The sequence below is a fragment of the Populus nigra genome, chromosome 15, assembly GCF_951802175.1.
Source record: "Populus nigra chromosome 15, ddPopNigr1.1, whole genome shotgun sequence".
Classification (NCBI taxonomy): domain Eukaryota; kingdom Viridiplantae; phylum Streptophyta; class Magnoliopsida; order Malpighiales; family Salicaceae; genus Populus; species Populus nigra.
In genome coordinates this window covers 12039570-12061061 of record NC_084866.1, presented here as the reverse complement: position 1 = coordinate 12061061, position 21492 = coordinate 12039570, and the positions used below count along the sequence as shown (strand labels likewise).

The following is a 21492-nucleotide window of genomic DNA, read 5'->3' as shown; positions in this document are numbered from 1 at the left end:
TGAATATTTATTAGAGACCGCATGATTGAAAAACAAATCAACATGGACCGCGCGATCTAAAAAGAAAACAAAAATACAATCCTTTAATTTTGATAAAATCCAAAAAAAAAAAACCGGGAATTTTGTTGATGTCTTTAAAGTTGAAGGTGTTTTTAACTTCCACTGTTCCACTTCCTGCTTTAATTAAACATTTTGGATACTTTAATATGATAAATTATATCATATTTTTATTTTTTTAAGGAAGATTCAACAAATCTCTGCTTCATCTCTATGATTTATAATTCTTTTTTTAATATTCGTGTTATAGTTTTAATAAAATCTCAATAATATCCTTAACACTAACAATAATTATAGCAAACGTACTCTTTTTAGTTTTTTTTCTTCATATATATATATATATATTTATTTATTTATTCTCCTATTTTTGACTTGAAAAAACACTGCAAATGTGATAATATAGTGTCAAATCTACATAATTATCAAACTTAATTCAAGATATGAATTGTAGGTTTATGGATTAAGTGTTGTCTATTTTAAAACAATATTGTTTTTTTTTTTAAAAAAACATCAAATTACATTGTTTTAAATAAAATTTAAAAAATCTGAAATGATTTTATTTTAAAAAAATAATTTAAAAGAAAATTAATACAATCGGGTCTCATCTAAATTTTGCTAAATCTAATTATTGATCTAACCTGGCTAAATCTAATTATTTACCTACCTTGTGGTTCAAGTAATGAATTGACACATGTCTGTATCAACTTTTAAAGAAGTTGAATAAAAAAAAATTGCCAGTATTTGTTCAACGCAGAAAGAAACAATTACTTTCTTACAGTCCACACTTTTTAAGAATAATAATTTATTACAACATTCGCAGTCTCTACGGCGTTTCTCTGTTCTCTACTTTCACATTTGCACAGCGAAAAAGGTCGGTAACCCCAAATCCAAAAAGAATATACTGCACAGTACAGCTGCCCTGAATCCAGTTAATAAGACAAACCTACACAGCCTGAGCTTGTTGACAAGCATGGTACACCATTGCTTATTAGCTCTTTTTGGTAAATTTCATGATCAACAACCAACCATGTAATATTTGTTGAAGTTGAAGAAAAACAAATACTATAAAAAAGGAGAGCTGGTTTATATTTCATGAAAAAAGGAAAAAAAATGAGTGTTTCCTTGACGATGATGACCTTTAATCTTCATGATGATCAGGCTGAAGACAGTCCAAATTCATGGGAGAAGAGGAAGGATTTGTGTATTAGTGTCGTCACTAGTTATTCTCCTATGATTCTTTGTACTCAACAAGGTTTGTTGCTCCTTTTTTACATGTGCGCTTGTGTGTGAAATTGTTTCTGGTTGTGTTTTCTTTGCAAAGGATGATCTGGTGTCTTTTTATTTCTGTTTTGGAGATGGGTTTTGGTTCCTTTGGGTTGTAGTTGAGTTTTTTATAGGGGATTTTTGTTCAATGCCTATGTGGGTTGTATATTGTAGTGTTTCCTTCACCTTGTTGATCTTATCGTCTTTCTTTTGGAATTTGAATGGTTTCTATTGGTATCTCTTATTGTTTATTTCTACCTTTTATTCTGTGTATGGATTCAGGTGTGAAAACACAGTTGGATTATCTTCAGCAGTGCTTGCCAGGTAACTTTTTTCCGATGGTTTTATCATTTGGCTTCATACCTTATGCAGTAAAACGTAGTTGACAAGCTGTTTGCACAATCTTTTCTCGACCAATAGTGCTGCTATGTCACTTGATGCATTTTTATCTGCTATTGTAGCCGACACATTCATTGGAAATTCTTAATACCATTTGAAGCTATTCAATCTCCCTACGGCAGCAAATTGACTAGTGTCACTGGGTTCTGTGACATTTATGAAGGCCATATGATTAAAATCGGTCCATATTCCTGCGGTGTTAGCGTTTTGCTGGATAGATAAAATGTTGAACTGCCAAACTCTTGCAAATCTTATAATTTTGGTTTCCTAAATAGAACCATGATCCTGAGGGTTTATGCAGGACCATCACCAATATATAAAATATGGAAGGGATAAATCCCAACATACTTGTGTTTCTATTTTCTGCTGTTAGACTTTTCAATGTTTCTGCTCTTGATAGTATTGTGTTTTGGCATTCAAATGTATGCAGCGGTCAAACTCGTTTTTAGCTAACCAGAAACTAGGCTTATATTTGGGTTGATTGTTTATATCTGTTAGGTTATGGTCAATTTGGAATATCAAGAAAAGGATCTCAAGACAGCCTAGATGAACACTGTAGTATCTTCTATGACAAGGAAAAAGTAAGAAATGACTTGCTCTTCATTCTGGTTGAGATTTTCAATTCTGTTTAACGGAGATATTGATGGGATTTGGCCACTCTTCATGTGCTCTTGTCTTATTAAATGAAGGTAGAGCTGCTAGAAGATGGAACATTTTGGCTATCAGAGTCGCCTTCTGTCCCAGGAAGCATGTCATGGGGTGCTGCAGTTCCATGTATTGCAACGTGGGCTATATCCTTTTCAACACTAGTCTTGTCAATTTTGTGGCCAAGTCCCTTTTTTTATTTGGATTTTTGGAGGTGTCTTCTTCCATGTTTCTTTGACATGATGTCACACATTCCAATTGAAAGGGATTGAGCCCCCAGGCTTTTCATTGCAGATAGTGAATACAAACATGGATGAGTTTAGTCCTCGTGCACGTAGACGAAGTGCTTTACTCACATGGCAACACATTGCATCCTTACCTCCTAGCTTGCCAGTTTTGTATTGTGGAGGATTTAACACACACAAAGAATCAACTACAGGACGTTTTCTTCTTGGGAGATCAAGGTATCTTCATTATATTTACACTTGGGTTTTTTAAGTTGTAATTTTCTCGTGTTAGGTTATTGCTTGATATCTATATGAAGAACCCACAGCCATGTTTCAAGTTTGAAACTGCCCTTCTTATAGATACCAATAATACTAATCAATTAGCTGAACCAAAGAACTAGTTCTTTTTTTCTTTTCCTAGAATAGGATGCTTGTGCTTACAAAACTGTCATATGACTTCTTTTCTGAAAATGAAGGATTAAGACCTTTCACGGGTCCTTTCTAGACCTTGCCTTTTTTGTACAGACTGGGATCAATTACCTAATGTTCATGTCATTGTGTATATAATATGAATGATAATCTCAATTCAGCCCCATCAGTTCTAACATTTTCCTTAGATAATAGGTGGTGTTGTAATATTAGTTGATTCTTTTGAGAGAATAATATAAATTATATTTTAGAGTCTTATTTAACAATTTAAATTTTAGAATGAAATGGTTCGTGCAAGAGTCTTATTATTGACCAAAATGATTACAAGTTTAAATCTTTCCATAATGACGGGTTAAAAGTTTGTTGTATCTTGGTCTGTAGTAGTACAGTTGATGAAATGGCTAGTTTAAGAATTGAGGCTTCCATTACCAAGTTATTTCCTTTCATCTTGTGAAACGCTGCTTAAGGATATATGAGCATTTCACTTTCATTCTTAGTGATTGTTTAAGGGATTGATTCAGTAGTAAAAAAAAAGAAAAAGAGGGGTTGATTCAGTTGCTTGCTACTGGCTTTTCCTCTGCAGCGAGCATGGTGTAGTGGGAGATATGAGAGATACATGGCCCAATGCCCAAGTGAGGAAAAATGTTTCCCTCGTACACACTTTCCATGATTTCAAAGGTATCGTTTTTCCATTCTGTAATGATCATTCATTATGAATCCCGTCAAAACTCAATTATTTAGTATTGTCAGGTGACAAGCAGGGAGCCCTTGAGTTCTTCAAGTTAATCTTGAGGGCACTCTGCCTCTGCTGGGACCGCCAAACACAGGATCTGCACGTAGACTGGATTCTTTTCAGAGGTAGATCTTTGATTCCTGTCCAGTGCGAAGTGGTGAATGATAATATAAACGGGCGCTATCCATCCTCACACTACCCTATATTTGCCGAGTTTATGCTTCCTCGTTCCGTGAGACTGCTTGAGCCACCTCTTACTGCAGAAGAAAACCCGCTTGCTGTCTGATTTGAAGTTGATCCTTCCCTCCTCTCCCCTTCTTGTTCTTTCCCATTAAACAGTAAGAGTATCAACTGTCATTCATTGGTTTCAGTGGGAATTTAGGTATCTATATATTTCAAGCACAGCATTCTTTTTTGGGGCTATACAAGGATATTCCACTGATTTACTCTTGATTGTATCCAAAAGCCACTGTAGCTTTTTCATACAGCATAAATTATTGACAGCCCTTTACGTTGAGCTGCTACTTTCCCAGCATTGGCCATTCCAAGGATAAATTATGTTGAATCTCTCGAAAGTTGAAGTTATGAAAACGGAGACCAGGGAAACATGGAGCTTAGAATCAGGGAGACATTTATTTGAAATTTTCCCTCGGATTGTACACTACGCAGTGAAAGGAGGATTACTGATTTTCAGCTGAACATAACAAATGAGCAGCTATGAATGTTTCGAGAAGCAAATCATCTTTCATGTGCTGTACAATCCGAGGGGAAATTTCAGACAAATGGCCCATTGTTAATAAATCAGAAATCCATCAGTTAATTAATATGCCTATAGTAAATTAGAAAAAAAAATTTGAAGACCCTATGACCTATGGGATATAAAAATGATTTTATTAATAAAGGATGTTTTTTTAAATAAAAAACAATCTGAAAATATTTTTTAAAGAATATATAAAAAAACACTCACTGAGCTAACAAAATCGAGTTTCTTCTACCCCCGAAGGCTTGCTAAACTAGGATTCAGTCAATAAAAACCATCGTACGCATAGTAAGCAATTATTTTTCAGGACATGAATAATTTAATTAGTTGGATGATATAACCTAAGCTCTTTGGTAATTGTGATTGACTAATTACTATTAATTAATTAATAATAATAAACACGTATGTGACTGACCTAACAAGTTATCTAGAAGACAATTAGTATATGGAAGCCATAATGAGTGGGTTAAAGCTGACTAGCTTAATTATAGTTTTTTTTTTTAAAAAAATAAAAATAGTATTTTTGTTGGTGGTATGAATAAAAAACACATCACTCTTTTAATAGCACAATATTGATATAGAAAAATAAGGTAGAATCGTGACTTGTTATATTAAAAAACTTTGATAAAACTCTTTATAATAATGATGAATAATGATATTTATGGACCAAGACTATCTAAACAAAACTTTTTTTTCTTACACATAGTTTATGGCGTTGAGTTTGACTTACCATAAATCAAATGATAGATTTATTTAACTTGAGTTCTCAACCTAAATTTAAATTTTTGAAGGTTAGCTTAACATTGCGGTTCAATTATAAATTTAAAAGCTTTTGAATTTTTTTTAGTTTTAAATTACTTTTTTAATGTTTTTAAATTGTTTTGATGTGTGAATGTTAAAAATAAATTTTAAAAAATACAATAAAATAAAAATTATTTCAATATATTAAAAAAAAACACTTTGAAAAATAAATTTTATCATATTACACAACATACATGAAAATTATTTTCACTTGAAAATAAATTAAAAAATTATTTTTAAAAATTATTTTTAATATAACACAGAAAGATTTTTTTTTTTTTTAAAGTAGAGAGTTAAACTATACTCCCAGGTCCCTTTTAAAAAGATAAATAGTCTCTTTTAATGACTAGCTTGTGGTTAGTTACGAAATAACTTAAGAAAGTCTAGATCGAGGCTGGGTATTGCGTATGGACTAAATTATCTGTGAACCCAAGACGAAGCAAGTCTCTTGACTTGGAGTTAAAAAGGTAAACCATATTCTACTCCTTCTAATTACTCCAATGTTCTAATTTGGTTTTTATAATTAAAAAATTGATGTTCATGTGGATTTGGCTGATACTGACAAGACTTGAATCTGAACTCTCATGGACTGACATCCTGAAATCTTATGATACTATACAAGTGATGAACACAGAAAATGATGAGGAAAAATGAAACCATAAATATATAAAGAACAAATATATATATATATATATAACAATAATGTTTCTAATTTTTTTATATAAAAAAATGAAAATAATATTATTTTGGGATATATCTAGATTAGCTCATTGACTATAAGGACATGTTTGTTTCTGCGTTTCAAAAGCGTTTTTAATAAAATTTGAATTTTTTTTATTTTTTTATTAACTTCAAATTAATATGTTTTTAGTGTTTTCAAATCATTTTGAAGTGCTGATGTTAAAAATAATTTTTTAAAAATAAAAAAAATCATTGGCATGCATTTTGATACGAAAAGCTATTTGAAAAGCAATTACAACCACACTGCCAAACAAACCCTAAATTAGCTCAACCAACCCATGATTCAAGTCTATAACTAGGTTAGACCTTAAGGCGAGTTTGATAATTATTAAAAACAATAAGCATTTTGATGGTCATTATCTATTTGTTTACAATCGTAGGATAGAAATACAAAGACAATGATGATAAAAGCATGTTAGTTAAAGAAAAGATAAAGATAAAGATATAGAAATAAATTTTATCTTGTAATATTTTTAAAGTAATATTTTTAAAATAAATTTATAGAAAAATGTTTTTAGATACAATAGTTATTTTTTTCTTCTTTAAAATACTTTTATAAAATTGTCCAAGGCACCGCAATCTTCTTTTAACTTTTTTAGAAAGGGGTTTAAGAGTGTGACAATGATTACTTTTCAAAGTGTTTTTTGTTTAGAAATATATTAAGATTATATTTTTTTAAAATTTATTTTTGATATTAACACATCAAAACGATCCAAAAACTTAAAAAAAACTAATGTTAAGCAAAAACATTTTTGATCAATCTTCGTTTGGGCCGCACTCTCAAACAAGAGCTAAGTGTAAGTGTGTTTGTTTTTTTGTTTAAAAAATATTTGAAAATTCTTGAATTTGTTCTTACTTCAATTTTTTTTATCATTTTAGATATTTTGATGTGCTGATCTTAAAAATAAAATTTAAAAAATAATAAAAATATTAATCTAATATATTTTTAATTTAAAACAATTTAAAAAACAACTATTATCATAGTATCAACCACCACTTTCACATGTTATTTTTGTGGTTTTACTCAAAATACAGAAGCTATCTCCTTGGCAAACAGGCTCCTGGGATGAGATCATGCCAAAAAAAAAAAAGAAAAAAAAGAAAAAAAAGAAAGGGGAAATAGTTGCCAATATATATATATATATATAACCCAAGAACATTGCTAGCAAGGTGGTTGCGTGGTGACGGGATCATGGGGGATCCACTTCCACTCCACGATCTCACCTTTTCCTTCTCTCTTTTTGTGTGCTCCACAATCTTGCAAGGTCGCTCCCACACGCTCTCAAAATGTGTATTCCTTTGTTTGGTGTTTGTTGCAGCCAGAGAAAAAGAAGGATTGATTTTTCTACGCCCTTCTTTTCCTCATGATTCTAATTCTAGAAATAATTACTTGCTATTTGTGCAAGAACATTGTGTTAAAACCAAAGAATATATAGCTAGGGCATGATATTGTCCCATATAACTTTTATTAGATATTGATGTTTGGTACTTATCCCTAGCTATTGTTTCTTGACTTTTGCAATTTTATAAAATGATATCAAATCTATCTTTGGTGTATAATTTTAATTCAAAATTTATTATTGAATATTTTTTCAAGTACTTTTTTTAAAAAATTCAATAAATTAGAAAACCTAAAATAATAGATTTTTTTTTCAATTTGTTTTTTTTTAAACTATGTCATTATGTAGGTAATTTCATGTTTTATGTTAAATGGTTCCAAACATAAATCTTTAATTGAAAAATCAAATAATATAATTACTTGATAAAATCTATATTATCCAATAGTTTATAGTTTATAGTGAAAACGAAAACTTGAGAATGAATTTAGGCACACCTCTCTCTTCTCAAAGCATAATCCACTTGGGTAAACTTTAGTAATATTAAAAAAAAGAAGAATTTCACTAGCACTATAACGAGGAAGGAAAAAAACATGAAAAAAAAAATAAAGTATCTTACTTGATGTAGTATTTAGGATAATGGTAGCGGATACTTTTTAAAATACTTTTTACTTAAAAATATATTAAAATTAATTTAAAAAAATCAAAAAAATATTTTAAAATAAATAAAAAATTAATTTTAAAAAATCACACCGCAAAAATAAACAACACCATTAATATCTTGAACAAAATACTATAGCTCTATTGATTATTAAAAATATAAAAAACAAGATCACCTTTAAATTTAATTTAGCTTAATTTGTGTATTTATTATGAAGATATTTTTTGGCATAACCTACTTTTTAAAATACATTTCACAGTATTGAAAAGATAAAAAATATTAAATTAATATATTTTAAGAATTTTTCAATAATTTCAATATAAAAATATAAAAAAATAAAAAAACTCTAAATAATATATATTTTTAATTAAAAGTATCATACTTTTAAGAAAAAACTCAATCGTCCTACAAAATTCACACTTTATAATGAAAACAGGAGGGTAATCAACACTATTTTTTCTAAGAAAAACTAAAAAAAATATTATTATAAAATGAGAAAATAATAAGAAAGGACCCTCAATTTCCGTGATACAATCAATCTCGACCTCACATCAAGAAAAAAAACAAGAACATCAACAATCAATAATCTCCCATTTGAAAACTTATGAACTAAAAGAACATAGCCAGTACTAATAAGTAATCAATAATTAATTAATCACCAACTAAAAAAACATTAATTAATTGGCATCCATTTTGGTAACTGCAAAACAACGGAACAAAGCCCACGCACACAGACACCCACGTATCTCCTCCTCCACTACCGTTTCCATTTCTTGTGACCAAAGAAGAAAACAGAGATGGAATAAAGAAAACTGAGAGAGAGAGAGATAGAGAAGAGAATCAGGTTAGCAGGAGATCTGATTTAGCTAGGTAGCTAGCTAGCAAGCAATAACAGCCATGGCGGGAGTTTCTCTCGCGCTCAGATTAGGAATCTCTTTCATGAAGTTTTCTTTGCTTTTGCTGTTATTAGCCTATCAATCCCATTCCTTCTATCTTCCTGGTGTCGCCCCTCAGGATTTCGTTACTGTAATTTACTCTACACCTTTCTTCACTTATTAAATACGCATGCATGCATGTAGAATTATGCTGCTTTTGCAGAGAAATCGAAGATTTTGGGTTAGTTCTTCTTATTTTTCCCTTGATGGATTGTTACCGATTCTGTTGTTGTTTGCATGGGATATATTTTTTTTGTTTTTTCCCTTTCTTTTCTTTCTTTTTAATGTTTTTTTCTTGACAACTTTTGATTCTTGTTCTTTTGTGATTTTATGGACTTAATTTTACATTTGCTTTTTTTTTTAAGGAAATGATTTGTAAATATTTGTTTGTTTGTTTCCTTTTTTGAAAAAAATAAGATTGGGATTTTGCAATCTGGAGGTGAAAATAATGGGTTAATCATAGAAATCTGATTTTGCAATGGAAATTTGGTAACTTAGAAGGTTCAAGTGAGCTTTTCTGTGATTAACTGTGTTTCAGTGGATGGTGTTTTTTCATCACTCGCTTCGTTTTTATCTCTCTAAACTAAGTGAGATCAAAGAGTTTTGCTGCGAATGTTGTTCTGTTGAATTTGGGACCTTGAATTTATCTGGTTTCCACATGTATGTATAATGATCGTGTTGTTTGATCCAAGTGTTTGTGGTGTATGGAGAAGAGGGTGGGGTTGGGGGAGGGAACCGAGCAAGTGTGGTATGTTCCTTGTTACCATCAAAGCCAAGTTCTCAAATATTGATTGTTATTTCAATGCGTGAATGTTTATGTACTTTTATACCCATTAACATTGCATTATGTGGTTTGTAAATGGCTAGTGGTGATGCTTCCAAGGTGAATGTCCTAGTGCTTGTGACATTAGTTACCCTCAATGAATTATGATGATAGGATTTTAATTCAGTCTTCTCATCGTGGAATGTCGATACATCAAGCATGGTCTCCTGCATAGTTTCTTTATATGCTTTGCATGTGTTTTCCATTTAATGAAGAAGAGCTCTATCTATTGTTGTTTTGATCTTTTTATGCCTGCCAAGTTCCAACATTTTGTTTACCATTACAGGGGGCTGAGTTAAAGGTGAAAGTAAACAAACTGACTTCTACAAAAACACAACTTCCGTACTCATACTATTCCCTCCCATATTGTCCTCCAGATCGTATAGTTGACAGTGCAGAGAATCTTGGAGAAGTTCTTCGTGGTGATCGTATTGAAAACTCTCCTTATGTGGTAAGCTGTCTTAATATAGCTTGCTAGTCGGTTCTCTCTGCATATGTCCTCTCCTGTGGCTACTGTGTAGTTGACATAAATGTTTTGTTGCAGTTTCAAATGAGAGAACCGCAACAGTGCCAAATTTTATGTCGTATAACCCTTGATGCAAAAACAGCAAAACAATTCAAGGAAAAGATTGATGATGATTACCGGGTCAACATGTGAGTGCTAATTCCTTACACTCTTGGTTATGATTTTTTGGTGAATAACATCTCTTGTGACTTTCTGGTAAATGCTGCATGGAACAGGATTTTGGATAATCTTCCACTTGTTGTGCCCATTCCAAGGTTTGATCAGGAAAATGCGGTAGTGTATCAACATGGCTTCCAAGTTGGTCTTAAAGGGCAGTATGCTGGGGTAAGTTCTTGCTCTGTCTAATCTGTTTTGATTATTATTATTGAATGCTGAATAGCGATTACTGAAGCAATTTATTTTTGTTTGCAGAGCAAAGATCAAAAACATTTTATCCACAATCACTTGACATTTACTGTCAAATTTCACAAAGACTCTCAGTCAAATTTAGCCAGGATTGTTGGGTTTGAGGTCAAACCATTCAGGTCATTCTCTCTGATTCTATGATTCTAAATTGCATTTTTTCTGTTAACTTCCCTTTGTCTGTGAAATGACAGTCCGCTCTTTTATTCTAAGACTTATCATTTTAAATGAATCCAGCGTTAAACATGATTATGATGGTCAGTGGAAGAATGAGAATACACGCCTAACAACCTGTGATCCCCACGCAAGGCGTGCAGTTACTAGCTCTGAATCTCCTCAAGTGATTGAGGATAAGAAGGATGTGATATTTACATATGATGTTGCATTTGAGGTCAGTCCTGTACTTTCATGTAAAGAAGTGACTTTTGCTGGTTGCTTCTATGACTCTAGCTTATAGTGTTGCTTTCTACTGTTGGCACATGTCTTGTTTTACCCTGCAGGAAAGTGAAGTGAAGTGGGCTTCTCGGTGGGATACCTATCTTTTGATGGCTGATGATCAAATTCATTGGTTCTCAATTGTCAATTCTTTAATGATTGTTCTTTTTCTCTCGGGGATGGTGGCTATGATCATGTTGAGGACACTTTTTCGGGATATCTCCAAGTACAACCAACTGGAGACCCAAGAAGAAGCCCAAGAGGAGACAGGATGGAAATTGGTCCATGGGGATGCTTTCCGGCCTCCAACAAACTCAGACCTCCTCTGTGTCTATGCTGGGACAGGGGTTCAGTTTTTTGGGATGATTCTTGTTACTATGATATTTGCTGCACTTGGTTTCCTTTCTCCATCGAATCGAGGCGGGTTGATGACAGCCATGCTCCTTCTCTGGGTATTTATGGGTCTTTTTTCTGGATATGCATCAGCTCGTCTTTATAAGATGTTCAAGGGAACAGAATGGAAGAAAATTACTCTGAAAACGGCTTTCATGTTTCCTGCAACAATCTTTGCCATATTCTTTGTCTTGAATGCTCTAATATGGGGTGAGAAATCATCTGGGGCAGTGCCTTTTGGAACCATGTTTGCTCTGGTATTCTTATGGTTTGGCATTTCAGTTCCACTTGTCTTTGCTGGTAGTTATATTGGTTTCAAGAAGCCTGCAATTGAGGATCCAGTGAAAACGAATAAGATCCCAAGGCAGATTCCAGAACAGGCCTGGTACATGAAACCAGTTTTCTCTATTCTAATTGGAGGCATTCTTCCATTTGGAGCTGTCTTTATCGAGCTCTTCTTCATCCTTACATCAATATGGCTGCATCAGTTCTACTACATTTTTGGTTTCCTATTCATTGTCTTTGTCATCCTTATTGTCACTTGTGCCGAGATCACAATTGTGCTTTGCTACTTCCAGCTGTGCGGTGAGGACTACCTTTGGTGGTGGAGGTCTTACCTGACATCAGGGTCCTCTGCAATTTACCTCTTCCTCTATGCTGCTTTCTACTTCTTCACGAAGCTTGATATTACAAAACCAGTGTCTGGGATCTTATACTTTGGCTACATGCTGATTGCCTCATATGCTTTCTTTGTGCTTACTGGCACAATTGGCTTCTATGCCTGCTTCTGGTTTACTAGGCTCATCTACTCATCAGTGAAGATTGATTAATTGTTTGGTGCAGCCTGAAAGGAATTGGCTTGTTTGTTTTTACAATATAAAGAGCAAATACCTCGTTTGGGACTTGGGATCAGAATTGGGGGAAAGAGGTACATTCAGAATTACCATTTGGGTTAATTTTTGAGTCTTAAATCATAGGAAAATATTATTAGCATCTTAAACACAGGTTTGGTAGATCTAGTTATTTTTACAGTTTTTTCCTGGTTTGTCTTGATGTTTCCCTTTCCTGTGACATCTAGGGGGATTGTAAAGCAGCCACCCTGCACTCCCCATTCTAGAAATGAGAATCAATCCTTGTACTATCAGTGCTTGTGCCCACCTAACAAACTATTCCCTGATAAACCATCTACTGTCCACAATAAAATTTTCATGCTTAATTTTCTGTTTCTAATTCACCATTTAGTTCTTTGCATGGCAGTGCCTCTGTTATAATACACTACACTCATGATGGCCATTTTGTTTTGTTTGCCCACTTGTGCTTAAGAGTGTTACTGCTGTCATAACAAATATTCGATCATTGGACATTGTAAGCCTCGTATGCTGAGAACTAAAAAGAAAAGAGAAGGAGACTTTGATTTCAATTCATGCTCTAGTCCTCAAGAAGCTCACAATCAATTCTTTGGAAGTACAACTTGTTTTGACCAATGTCGTAACCCACATTGTAGTTCTGTTGGGCCATCATTCCAATGACGGACAAATTTTTGGAGTTGTCTCCATTGACAGCACTAGAACCTATGGCCAGGCAAAACACTCTTGGAGCTATGTGAAGAAACATACTTTGGGTGTCGAGCACTAATTGTGCTCCATTCGCAAAATGGAAAGTTACTGCCGGGAACCCGCTAAGATCCTCCCTCACACTCCCAATGTAGCACAGCTGGTTTGGCATGCCTTTGTACCGTTGTAGCATCTCTCTGAAGAGACTTCGAACTTCTTCGCTAAGTGCATTATATGCATCTTGGGCTAGCCAAGTATATGTAGTTCCTGAATCAAGGATCACTCCATTATCAACCATGGCTGTCCTTTCAAAAATACGACGGTCTATCTCTAGCAGTTTACCTTCTATACTAATTCCTTCAAGTGTTACGTAATAGCGGCCATAGCTGCTTTCTAAAGGTGTTGAATCACCTTCCATTATTGCTCCATCACCCAAGGATAGCTGGTTGTAAGGATAATGAGGATCCATTATATTACCAACGCAGTAGGAGAATTGAGAACCTAATTGAGTTATCAAAGATGTCTCTCTGCCAACTCCAAGTCCAAATACTCCATTGTATTGACCTTTATCAACTTCAAGATTTCGACCACACCCCAAAAGTACCCTTGGCACCACAATCTTCGTGTCGTCTATCGTCTCGAAGGAAAGTTGTTCAAAAACGTAGATCCCGGTCGATCCAGGACCTCGAACATATGTTATATTGTAAGTACATTCATTATAGGAGTTGCATTTGGAATGGTTACACCTATATCTCCTGCATGACATGCTAGAATAAGTGAGAGACTTCCTAGGATCAAAAATTGAAATAGGTGATTTGCTTGAACAAGGACTGCAAGGAAGACACTTGATCCATAGAAAACTACTGCCACTGTCCATGATTGCTAGCTGTGGAAGTGGTGGATGGCCGATCGAAAAATTTATGTAGAATAGTTCACTGGGCTGGCTAGGGAGAAGTGGTTCGAATGTCATGGCTATCCGAGACTAGTGCCGACACCTGAACAAAACGCGCAACTGAAGTTTCCATAGCACGTCTTGCACGATCAGCAATGGTGCCGTTAGCATTATAACGGGGAGAAAAGATGGAGTCGCGATGAATTAGTTTGGTGACCAATCGCTTAGGTTTGGGGATGGCAGGTGCAAGTGCAACCATGGTGGTGCTCATGGTTAGGGTAAAATGACTTGTGAAAGCTACAAACAGGATTGCAATATCTATTGCTGCCATGGTGACCGTTCTTGGGTGCTACGACTTGGGATTCCTTAACACTAGTAGAAAGGAAGCTTGTGATGCAGGAGCTGTGGCAGGCCAAATGATCAGAGCTGTATAAAGAAAAAAGGATCATGGAGAAAGATGATGGTTAGGTTAGTATTGGGAGAGGAACAGAATGAGCGTGAAAGCATTTAAATCTCGTGGATATTTTATAAAATGCAGAGGAATAATAAGAAAGACAAGAAGCTTTTCTTATGCCATACATGCTCAAATCATTTTCTTGCTGTATCTGTGTAGTTAACATCCTTCTTTCTTGCCTCTTTTCTTAAGTTTCAAACCTTACATGACAAAATAAAAATAAATTCACTTATCATCTGGTATTTAAGCTCTGGCCTTCGATACTTGAATGATGGCTAACATAATTTTTTCCCAGTATGGTTTTACGTCTTTGCATTCACTTCATCTATGAGAGAGGGAGGCCTCGCCTGACTCACCACATTTGCTGACGATCATGGATCAGTGCAGCAACAATATTTGATACCAGTAGGATCTGGTTTGCACGTAAAGCTTTTGAGCATGCATCAGGGCATTGATCATCACAGTAACAGCTACCAATATTAGACCTATTTTGGCATCTGATTTCCTTTGAATGGCTGAAACCTACAGAAATAAACAGATCACAGAATACAGAAATAAATTGAGAACGTTTTCTTCATGAGGTTAGCTGTTTGGTTGGAGGCAATTTATCCAATGTTTGCCTATACTGGTTGTCACGTGTTGTAAGTTTTGAAGACTGTCACGAGGTGGATCTACTGTGGTAGATCTTCCCTGCATCCCTTTGGTTCTTCTAGCACAGGTTTTTTCTCAAATGGAATGCAGATGATTTCTCTCTAGGAAAACCTGGTCCTGCTGGCATGGCTGTGGTGCTTTGCAACTCTATATATTGACTATCTTATCTGTCGATTTTACATATGCCAATTAGGCTAAGCATGAATGCTGCTATAAAAAAGACGATAGAAATATCATGTTCTTAGAGTGATTCACATGAATGGCACCTTTATGTTGCGTCTGATCGATAGCACAAATGTTTTTTTTTTATTTATTAAAGTGGATATTCGGGTTAATGTACGTGTACCTCGAGTAATCCCACGAGTTTTAAAATTAACGATCATGTAAACCTCCAGTAACCATTATATTAGCAAGACTCAAACCTTAACACAAATATTATTTTATGAGCCCATTGTGCTGTTGAAATTATGATGGTAATTTTTTAGGAAAATAAACATTTTTCTTAGTTAGTTTGATGTTTTTTTATTTATATTTCTCTATGTATTATATGCTTTACTAGATTTTTTTTTATTTGAAGGGATGGTTTTTCTAGTTTTTTTTATAGATATAAAAGAGTTGGAATAATTTTTTAAAAAGTGAACAATGTTTTTTTACATTCTAAAAACTTTTTTCTGTCTAGGTTGCAGTGATATTACAGGCAATAATCTAGTATAAACTATGCTTGTAAAACAACAAAAAAAAATTATTGGGGAAAGAAAATGTGTATTGAATGTTCCTAGATTTTTAAGCTCGAGCGATGAGTGAATTTATAATTTAAAATCGTAAATTCTATAATTATAGTATTAAAAATAAAGATAAAAAGGGATATGATTATCAATTAATCTATTGGTATTTCAGTTTTGTTACTTTATCTGGCCCATTAAATTTTAATCTGTAACCATTCACGAGCCCAGTCTAGCTCACATGAGTCATTTCAAGCTTCTCCACTGTATTGATCTGGCCCATGAAACTTTAATCTGGAGCTCAGCTATGAAATTGGACTCTTTTGGCCCATTTAAAGATCATCTTCATCTCCATCTCTCATGATATATGTCTGCAGGAGAGAGCTTTGGCTAAGAGCTAGCCAGCAATTCCTTCTTTGTAGACAATGGCTTAAAGCACCCAACTTTTCTTCTGATTCTCGTCTCCCCCACCATAAAAATGATAATTACCTCTTCAGTTGCAACGTGTAAGTACACTTCTCTAGTTTCAAATTTTTAGAAAGTATTTTTGTTTTGTTTTTTGGTTTGAATTAAACTTGTTGGAAAACATGGTTTCAGGGAAAGACTGTGGGTCTTCTTCTAACTACCCTTTATGTGTCATGGCTTTGTATCATTCTAAATTGAGGGCTTCCTCTCTCAAAATGGAGCCTTTCACTGTTTCTTATGACCAGAGATCAGAGTTTCTCAAACTCAGTTACCTCCATTCTTTTCAGGTATATCATGAAGCTGTAATGACTAATTCATGCTTGGCTAATCTGGGTTTTCGTTATGAGTTATAGTCATTATCTACTTTACTGTATTGGGTTTCTTCTCTTCCATGAAACAAGAAAGCAAGTGAAATTTGATGGTGTGTTTTATTCTCTTTGGATTGTTCGGTTAAATACTTTTTTATTTCATTAGGCTATTATGTTTGTTCTAGCTCATTGGTTTTCCATGCTAATTAGGAACATTTGTTTCACTTGTTTGAAATGTATGTGAAGAGGCTAGTCTTATGGTATATTATACATGGCCTCTGATTTTTTTTTTTTTTAAGTTGTGTGTAGTGAGAGAAATGTGTTTGACTGCTTCGGAGTTCGACAACTCTAGGATCAGTTTAGGTATTGAAATTACTTTGTTGTAATCTTAGTTGTCACTCCCCTGATTCAGCTTTTGCGAGGTGTGGCTTTGTTTAGTTTTATTATTTCTTGTGAAAATCTGCAAGATTGATTGCACTGTTGTTTACACTGCAAACAAAAGTGCTGCTTGAGAAAAGTAATGGTTTCATCTTCTGCAGTTAAAATTCTTATACATCAAAATGTTGCATGTTGACAAATATTTTTAATCTCTATTGATGGAAAAATGTGACCGTATTAGTTATGGGCCTTGGCAGCTTTAATGGGAAATTGGTTCAATCAATTATGTGTTTTGGTGGATGAAATATGTGGACTGATGAATGTTTATGTCCATATGGATAATGTGATTGAAGCTTCATCAGTAAAGGCTACAGATGATGATTTTGATTGCACACATGCACCTAAGGTCCTGCGGAAATAAACTATCAATGAATATATCTCACCCAACTGACTGGTGAAATAGCTTAGATCAACTTGAAATGAGCCATCGGTAGTCATCAACACCATAAAGGGTTGCCAATAAACAATATTAATTTGCTACAGTTTGGTGTGGAACTTTTTCAGGAAAATAGATATTTTTCTTAGTTATTTTTTTTTTCAATTTTTTTTCTATCCTGTATTATTATGCTTTTCTAGTTTTTTTTTTCTATTTAAAGGGCATAGTTTTCCTAATTTGTTTTTCATATTCAGTATTATGAGCATTTTTTTGTTTTTTCTATATAAAAGGTTGTCATAGCCTTTTGACAAAGAAGACATGGATGAATAAAATTAAATGTTTTGAGAGTCTTCCATAGTTATGGTGTTCTTGGTCTTTGAGAATTTCGACTTATAACAAACCCTGTTATCCTTCGCTCCTGTCAGGGGCACAGTTCTATATCAATTTTAGCCTTAAACAGTGTTTCTTGAGTATGATGTATACTTGACTTTCTAATCAGTCATCTTAATGCTCACTCTACAACTGAAGTGCCAAATTCTGTTTTTTGTTTGGTAATTTATCTCTTTCTGTTGAAAAGAATTTTCTTTTTTCTCTGCAGCATAGCAATGTAAAAGTTAGGCATTCATTAAATCCTAGAATAACACCAACAAGGTTGCATGAACCACATGCACTGGTTATTTCAAATGAACATCCTCAAAATGCTGATTTCCCTCGGAATTATTCGAGAAAGGAGAAGAAGCCCTTTCCAATACCCATAGTTGAGTTGAGACGAGCTGCAAGGGAGAGGCTCAGGAAGAGTAAAGGTCAACCTAAAGGACGGGTGCCACCTCCAAAGAAAGGGTTGATCGTTCAAAGCCTTTTACCACTTGCTTATGATGTGTTCAATGCAAGGATCACATTGATTAACAATCTCAGGAAACTGTTAAAAGTGGTTCCCGTGCATGCATGTGGGTAATTTTCTTCCTCTTCTCAGTCTCTGAAAACAATGGCTCTTGGTTACAATCTTGTAATCCAATCAATCATTATTTGCAGAAAAATGGTTATTTTAAGTGAACGTTATGTCTTGCTCTCCCATGCGCAATTTTAGCCATGTTGGGCAATCTTGTGTATGGCTAAAAAAATTCTGTTTACTCATGCTGTTCCTTCCATATACTTCTGGCCCCACCATGCTAAAGAAATATACAAGGTTCGTGTGTCATATGTTGTCTCTGTTGGTCCTTTTATAGATGACTGCATCTAAAGGAGATTTTATTGCTTGTCAATGTTCATTGTGCACTGAAGTTGATCTGGTGCCATCTGCTCTCAGTGACAAATGAGAAATAAATGATATAAAGAGATAAAAGGGAATTGTATATTGTACTTGTGTTTGGAGTTTTAGCATGGATATGAAGCATCTTGAATTTTGTGCTTTGCAGGCAAATGGTAATAGTGAATTTTGATAAGTTAATTTGTTACTACATACAATTTGTTGGTAAATTAACTGCGTGAAACAAAGAACTCTTATCTTTATTGTGCATATATGCATTGAAGTTGGTTGGATAAAGGATTATCACACGTCAAAATTCAACCTTCTTGGTGAATATGGCTTTACCTTTCTTCTCATGGTTTGAAGGTTACTATATTATAGTGGTTACTATATACCTGTTGCAGGTGGTGTGATGAAATCCATGTGGGACTGGAAGGACATCCATTCAAGTCGTGTAAAGGCAAACGTGCTACCCTCCGCAATGGCCTTCATCAGTGGACAAATGCAGCCATTGAAGATGTACTTGTGCCAGTAGAAGCCTACCACCTTTACGACCGCCTTGGAAAACGAATTACTCATGAGGAGAGATTTTCGATCCTCCAAATTCCTGCAGTAATGGAGCTCTGTATCCAAGCTGGAGTTCACATTCCTGAATATCCAACAAAAAGGAGGAGAAAACCAATTATTCGCATTGGAAAAAGGGAATTTGCTGATGCAGATGAAAGTGATCTGCCAGAACCTCTCCTAGAGGTTCCTCTAAAGCCATTATTAACCGAAATATCCATCTCAGAAGCAGTAGCCCCAGCTAATGAAGAAGAAAAAACCTTGCTTGCTGAGGAAACACTACAAGCATGGGAAAAGATGAGGAAAGGAGCCAAGAGGTTAATGCAGATGTACCGGGTGAGAGCTTGTGGATATTGCCCAGAGGTGCATGTGGGACCTAGTGGGCACAAGGCACAGAACTGTGGGGCCCACAAGCACCAACAACGGAATGGACAGCATGGTTGGCAGTCTGCAGTGCTCGATGACTTGATACCGCCAAGATATGTGTGGCATGTTCCTGATGTGGTTGGGCTACCATTGCGAAGGGAGCTGAGGAATTTCTATGGACAAGCCCCTGCTGTTGTGGAAATATGCTTTCAGGCTGGTGCTGCTGTACCAGACCAATACAAATCAACGATGAGATTGGATATTGGGATCCCTTCCAGTGTTAAAGAAGCTGAAATGGCTGTTTAAGTTATTTTTCTCAACTCTTTTAAGTAGCAAAGTGCAAGTAAAATATTGGAAGGAAATACCACGCGTAGATTCTTTCGGGAAATGGAAACAGTTTTCTTGAGTTTGGCCATTGGCTCTCGCAGACTATCTCTGATTCTATTCAATGGTCAAAATTACTATTGCTTTACAAACTCTATGCACTGCTACACGAACCATGGATGGCAAGGACACGTTATGTCCAGCACTAATAATTGTTGAGCAAGAAATAATGAAGTCCAACAATATGTCATATATGTTGAGTGACATTGTAAGCAAGACTGGGCACCCTTCTCTAACATCGGAACTATTCTGTTGCTCATTTTCACACAGAAATCGTCTGTCATAATGGGTCAATGCCACTTGTCCACACCGAAGTTTTCAACTAAACATTCTCTCCATATCCATTTACCCTTTCCTTTCGCTTCCTCTTTCAATGTCTAAAACTTGCAACATTCACAGCAAATCACCAGACGGAAGTTAAAGCTTTCACAAGCCAAAAACAAGATAAAAGAGAAGAAACCAACAAAGATAATCTAGAGAAACATGGCCGGGTCAGATCAAGCAGCACAGCATTCAACAGAGGTGCTTCACCACCGTCGCAAACTGTCTCTGTGTCCAATGAAAATGGCCATTGGTGGTGTTGCTCTTGTCGCCACTCTTGGCTCCTTCGTTTTGTACTCGAAGAAGCAGCCTGAAGCCTCTGCATTAGACGTTTCCAAAGTCACAGCTGGTATCGTTGACCCAGCTAACACCCACATACCCGCAACTAGATTACTCTACATCTACGTACTTTAACATCTAGATCTTTTGTTATTGTTCCTTCAGTTTTTATTATTAAAAAGGGACGTTGTACATTTAAATATACACTCGTTTTTAAAAAATCGAAATGTTATAATAGTACTATTTGTTTCTGGTTCCTTTTATTTAATTTAGACATCCTGGTTAAAAAATAAACGTGTAATAAAATTTACATATTAGCAAGTGAAGTAAGTATTTAGGAGTCTGGTTACGGTTTTTTTTTTAAATATTTTTTATTTTGTAATACATCAAAATAATATTTTTTTAATTTTAAAAAATTATTTTTAAGATTAATGAGATTACTGCATCAAAATGATTTAAAATACATAAAAAAATTAATTTTTAATAATTCTTTTTTAATTTTTTAAAAATACGTTTCAAACTATCACTAAGTACTTTATTTGACGCTAATTTTGAGATAAAATTTTAAATTTACCTTTAAAACATCTCCAAATCAAGTCTTTCTCTCTCTCAAAGCCACGTGTAACTCTGTGTTCATCTTTACAATATTCTTTCAGTAATGCTATGAGAAAACAATAATTTTTTTAATTTTAATTTTTAAATTATTTTAATATAATGATGTTAAAAATAATTTTTATGATATTTCTAAATATCTTCGAAAACAAACTTTTTAAACCAAAGAAAGGTGAGAAAAAAAATTAGCAAACCTTTGAAGACTGGGAATTGATTCATCAATCATCATATAGGCAGGGGCCTGGTTTGTAGTTATGCTTTTTTTTTTTTTTTGAATAGTAAGATTTTTATTCT

At 34.3% G+C, this 21492-nt stretch overlaps 4 protein-coding genes across 5 annotated transcripts; 3 read left to right on the top strand and 1 right to left on the bottom strand.

Moving 5' to 3' along the window:
• Window positions 1–875: 875 nt before the first annotated feature.
• LOC133674194 (uncharacterized) lies at window positions 876–4288 on the top strand. Of its 2 annotated transcripts, XM_062095212.1 has the most exons (8): window positions 876–1058; window positions 1216–1309; window positions 1603–1644; window positions 2218–2300; window positions 2409–2511; window positions 2615–2828; window positions 3604–3698; window positions 3771–4288. In XM_062095212.1, the coding sequence occupies exons 2-8, from the start codon at window positions 1288–1290 to the stop codon at window positions 4037–4039; spliced, it is 828 nt and encodes a 275-aa protein (XP_061951196.1). In that variant the 5' UTR covers window positions 876–1058; window positions 1216–1287; the 3' UTR covers window positions 4040–4288. The 2 variants fall into 2 exon arrangements, with proteins under 2 accessions (XP_061951196.1, XP_061951195.1); XM_062095211.1 differs by having other exon boundaries at window positions 876–1309.
• Window positions 4289–8746: 4458 nt separating this feature from the next.
• Window positions 8747–12797, top strand: LOC133674552 (transmembrane 9 superfamily member 9-like). Its single transcript, XM_062095730.1, has 7 exons — window positions 8747–9079; window positions 10098–10262; window positions 10356–10465; window positions 10553–10661; window positions 10749–10861; window positions 10977–11130; window positions 11240–12797. Exons 1-7 carry the CDS (start codon window positions 8951–8953, stop codon window positions 12395–12397), a joined length of 1938 nt encoding a protein of 645 aa, XP_061951714.1. The 5' UTR covers window positions 8747–8950; the 3' UTR covers window positions 12398–12797.
• Window positions 12798–12995: 198 nt separating this feature from the next.
• On the bottom strand, window positions 12996–14343 carry LOC133674721 (aspartic proteinase CDR1-like). Its single transcript, XM_062095930.1, has 2 exons — window positions 14116–14343; window positions 12996–14006 (listed from the first exon to the last, which is right to left on the bottom strand). The coding sequence occupies exons 1-2, from the start codon at window positions 14341–14343 to the stop codon at window positions 12996–12998; spliced, it is 1239 nt and encodes a 412-aa protein (XP_061951914.1).
• Window positions 14344–16188: 1845 nt separating this feature from the next.
• On the top strand, window positions 16189–20078 carry LOC133673758 (APO protein 2, chloroplastic-like). The gene is made up of 4 exons (XM_062094649.1): window positions 16189–16345; window positions 16437–16591; window positions 18025–18377; window positions 19077–20078. Exons 1-4 carry the CDS (start codon window positions 16318–16320, stop codon window positions 19906–19908), a joined length of 1368 nt encoding a protein of 455 aa, XP_061950633.1. The 5' UTR covers window positions 16189–16317; the 3' UTR covers window positions 19909–20078.
• The last annotated feature ends 1414 nt before the right edge of the window (window positions 20079–21492 follow it).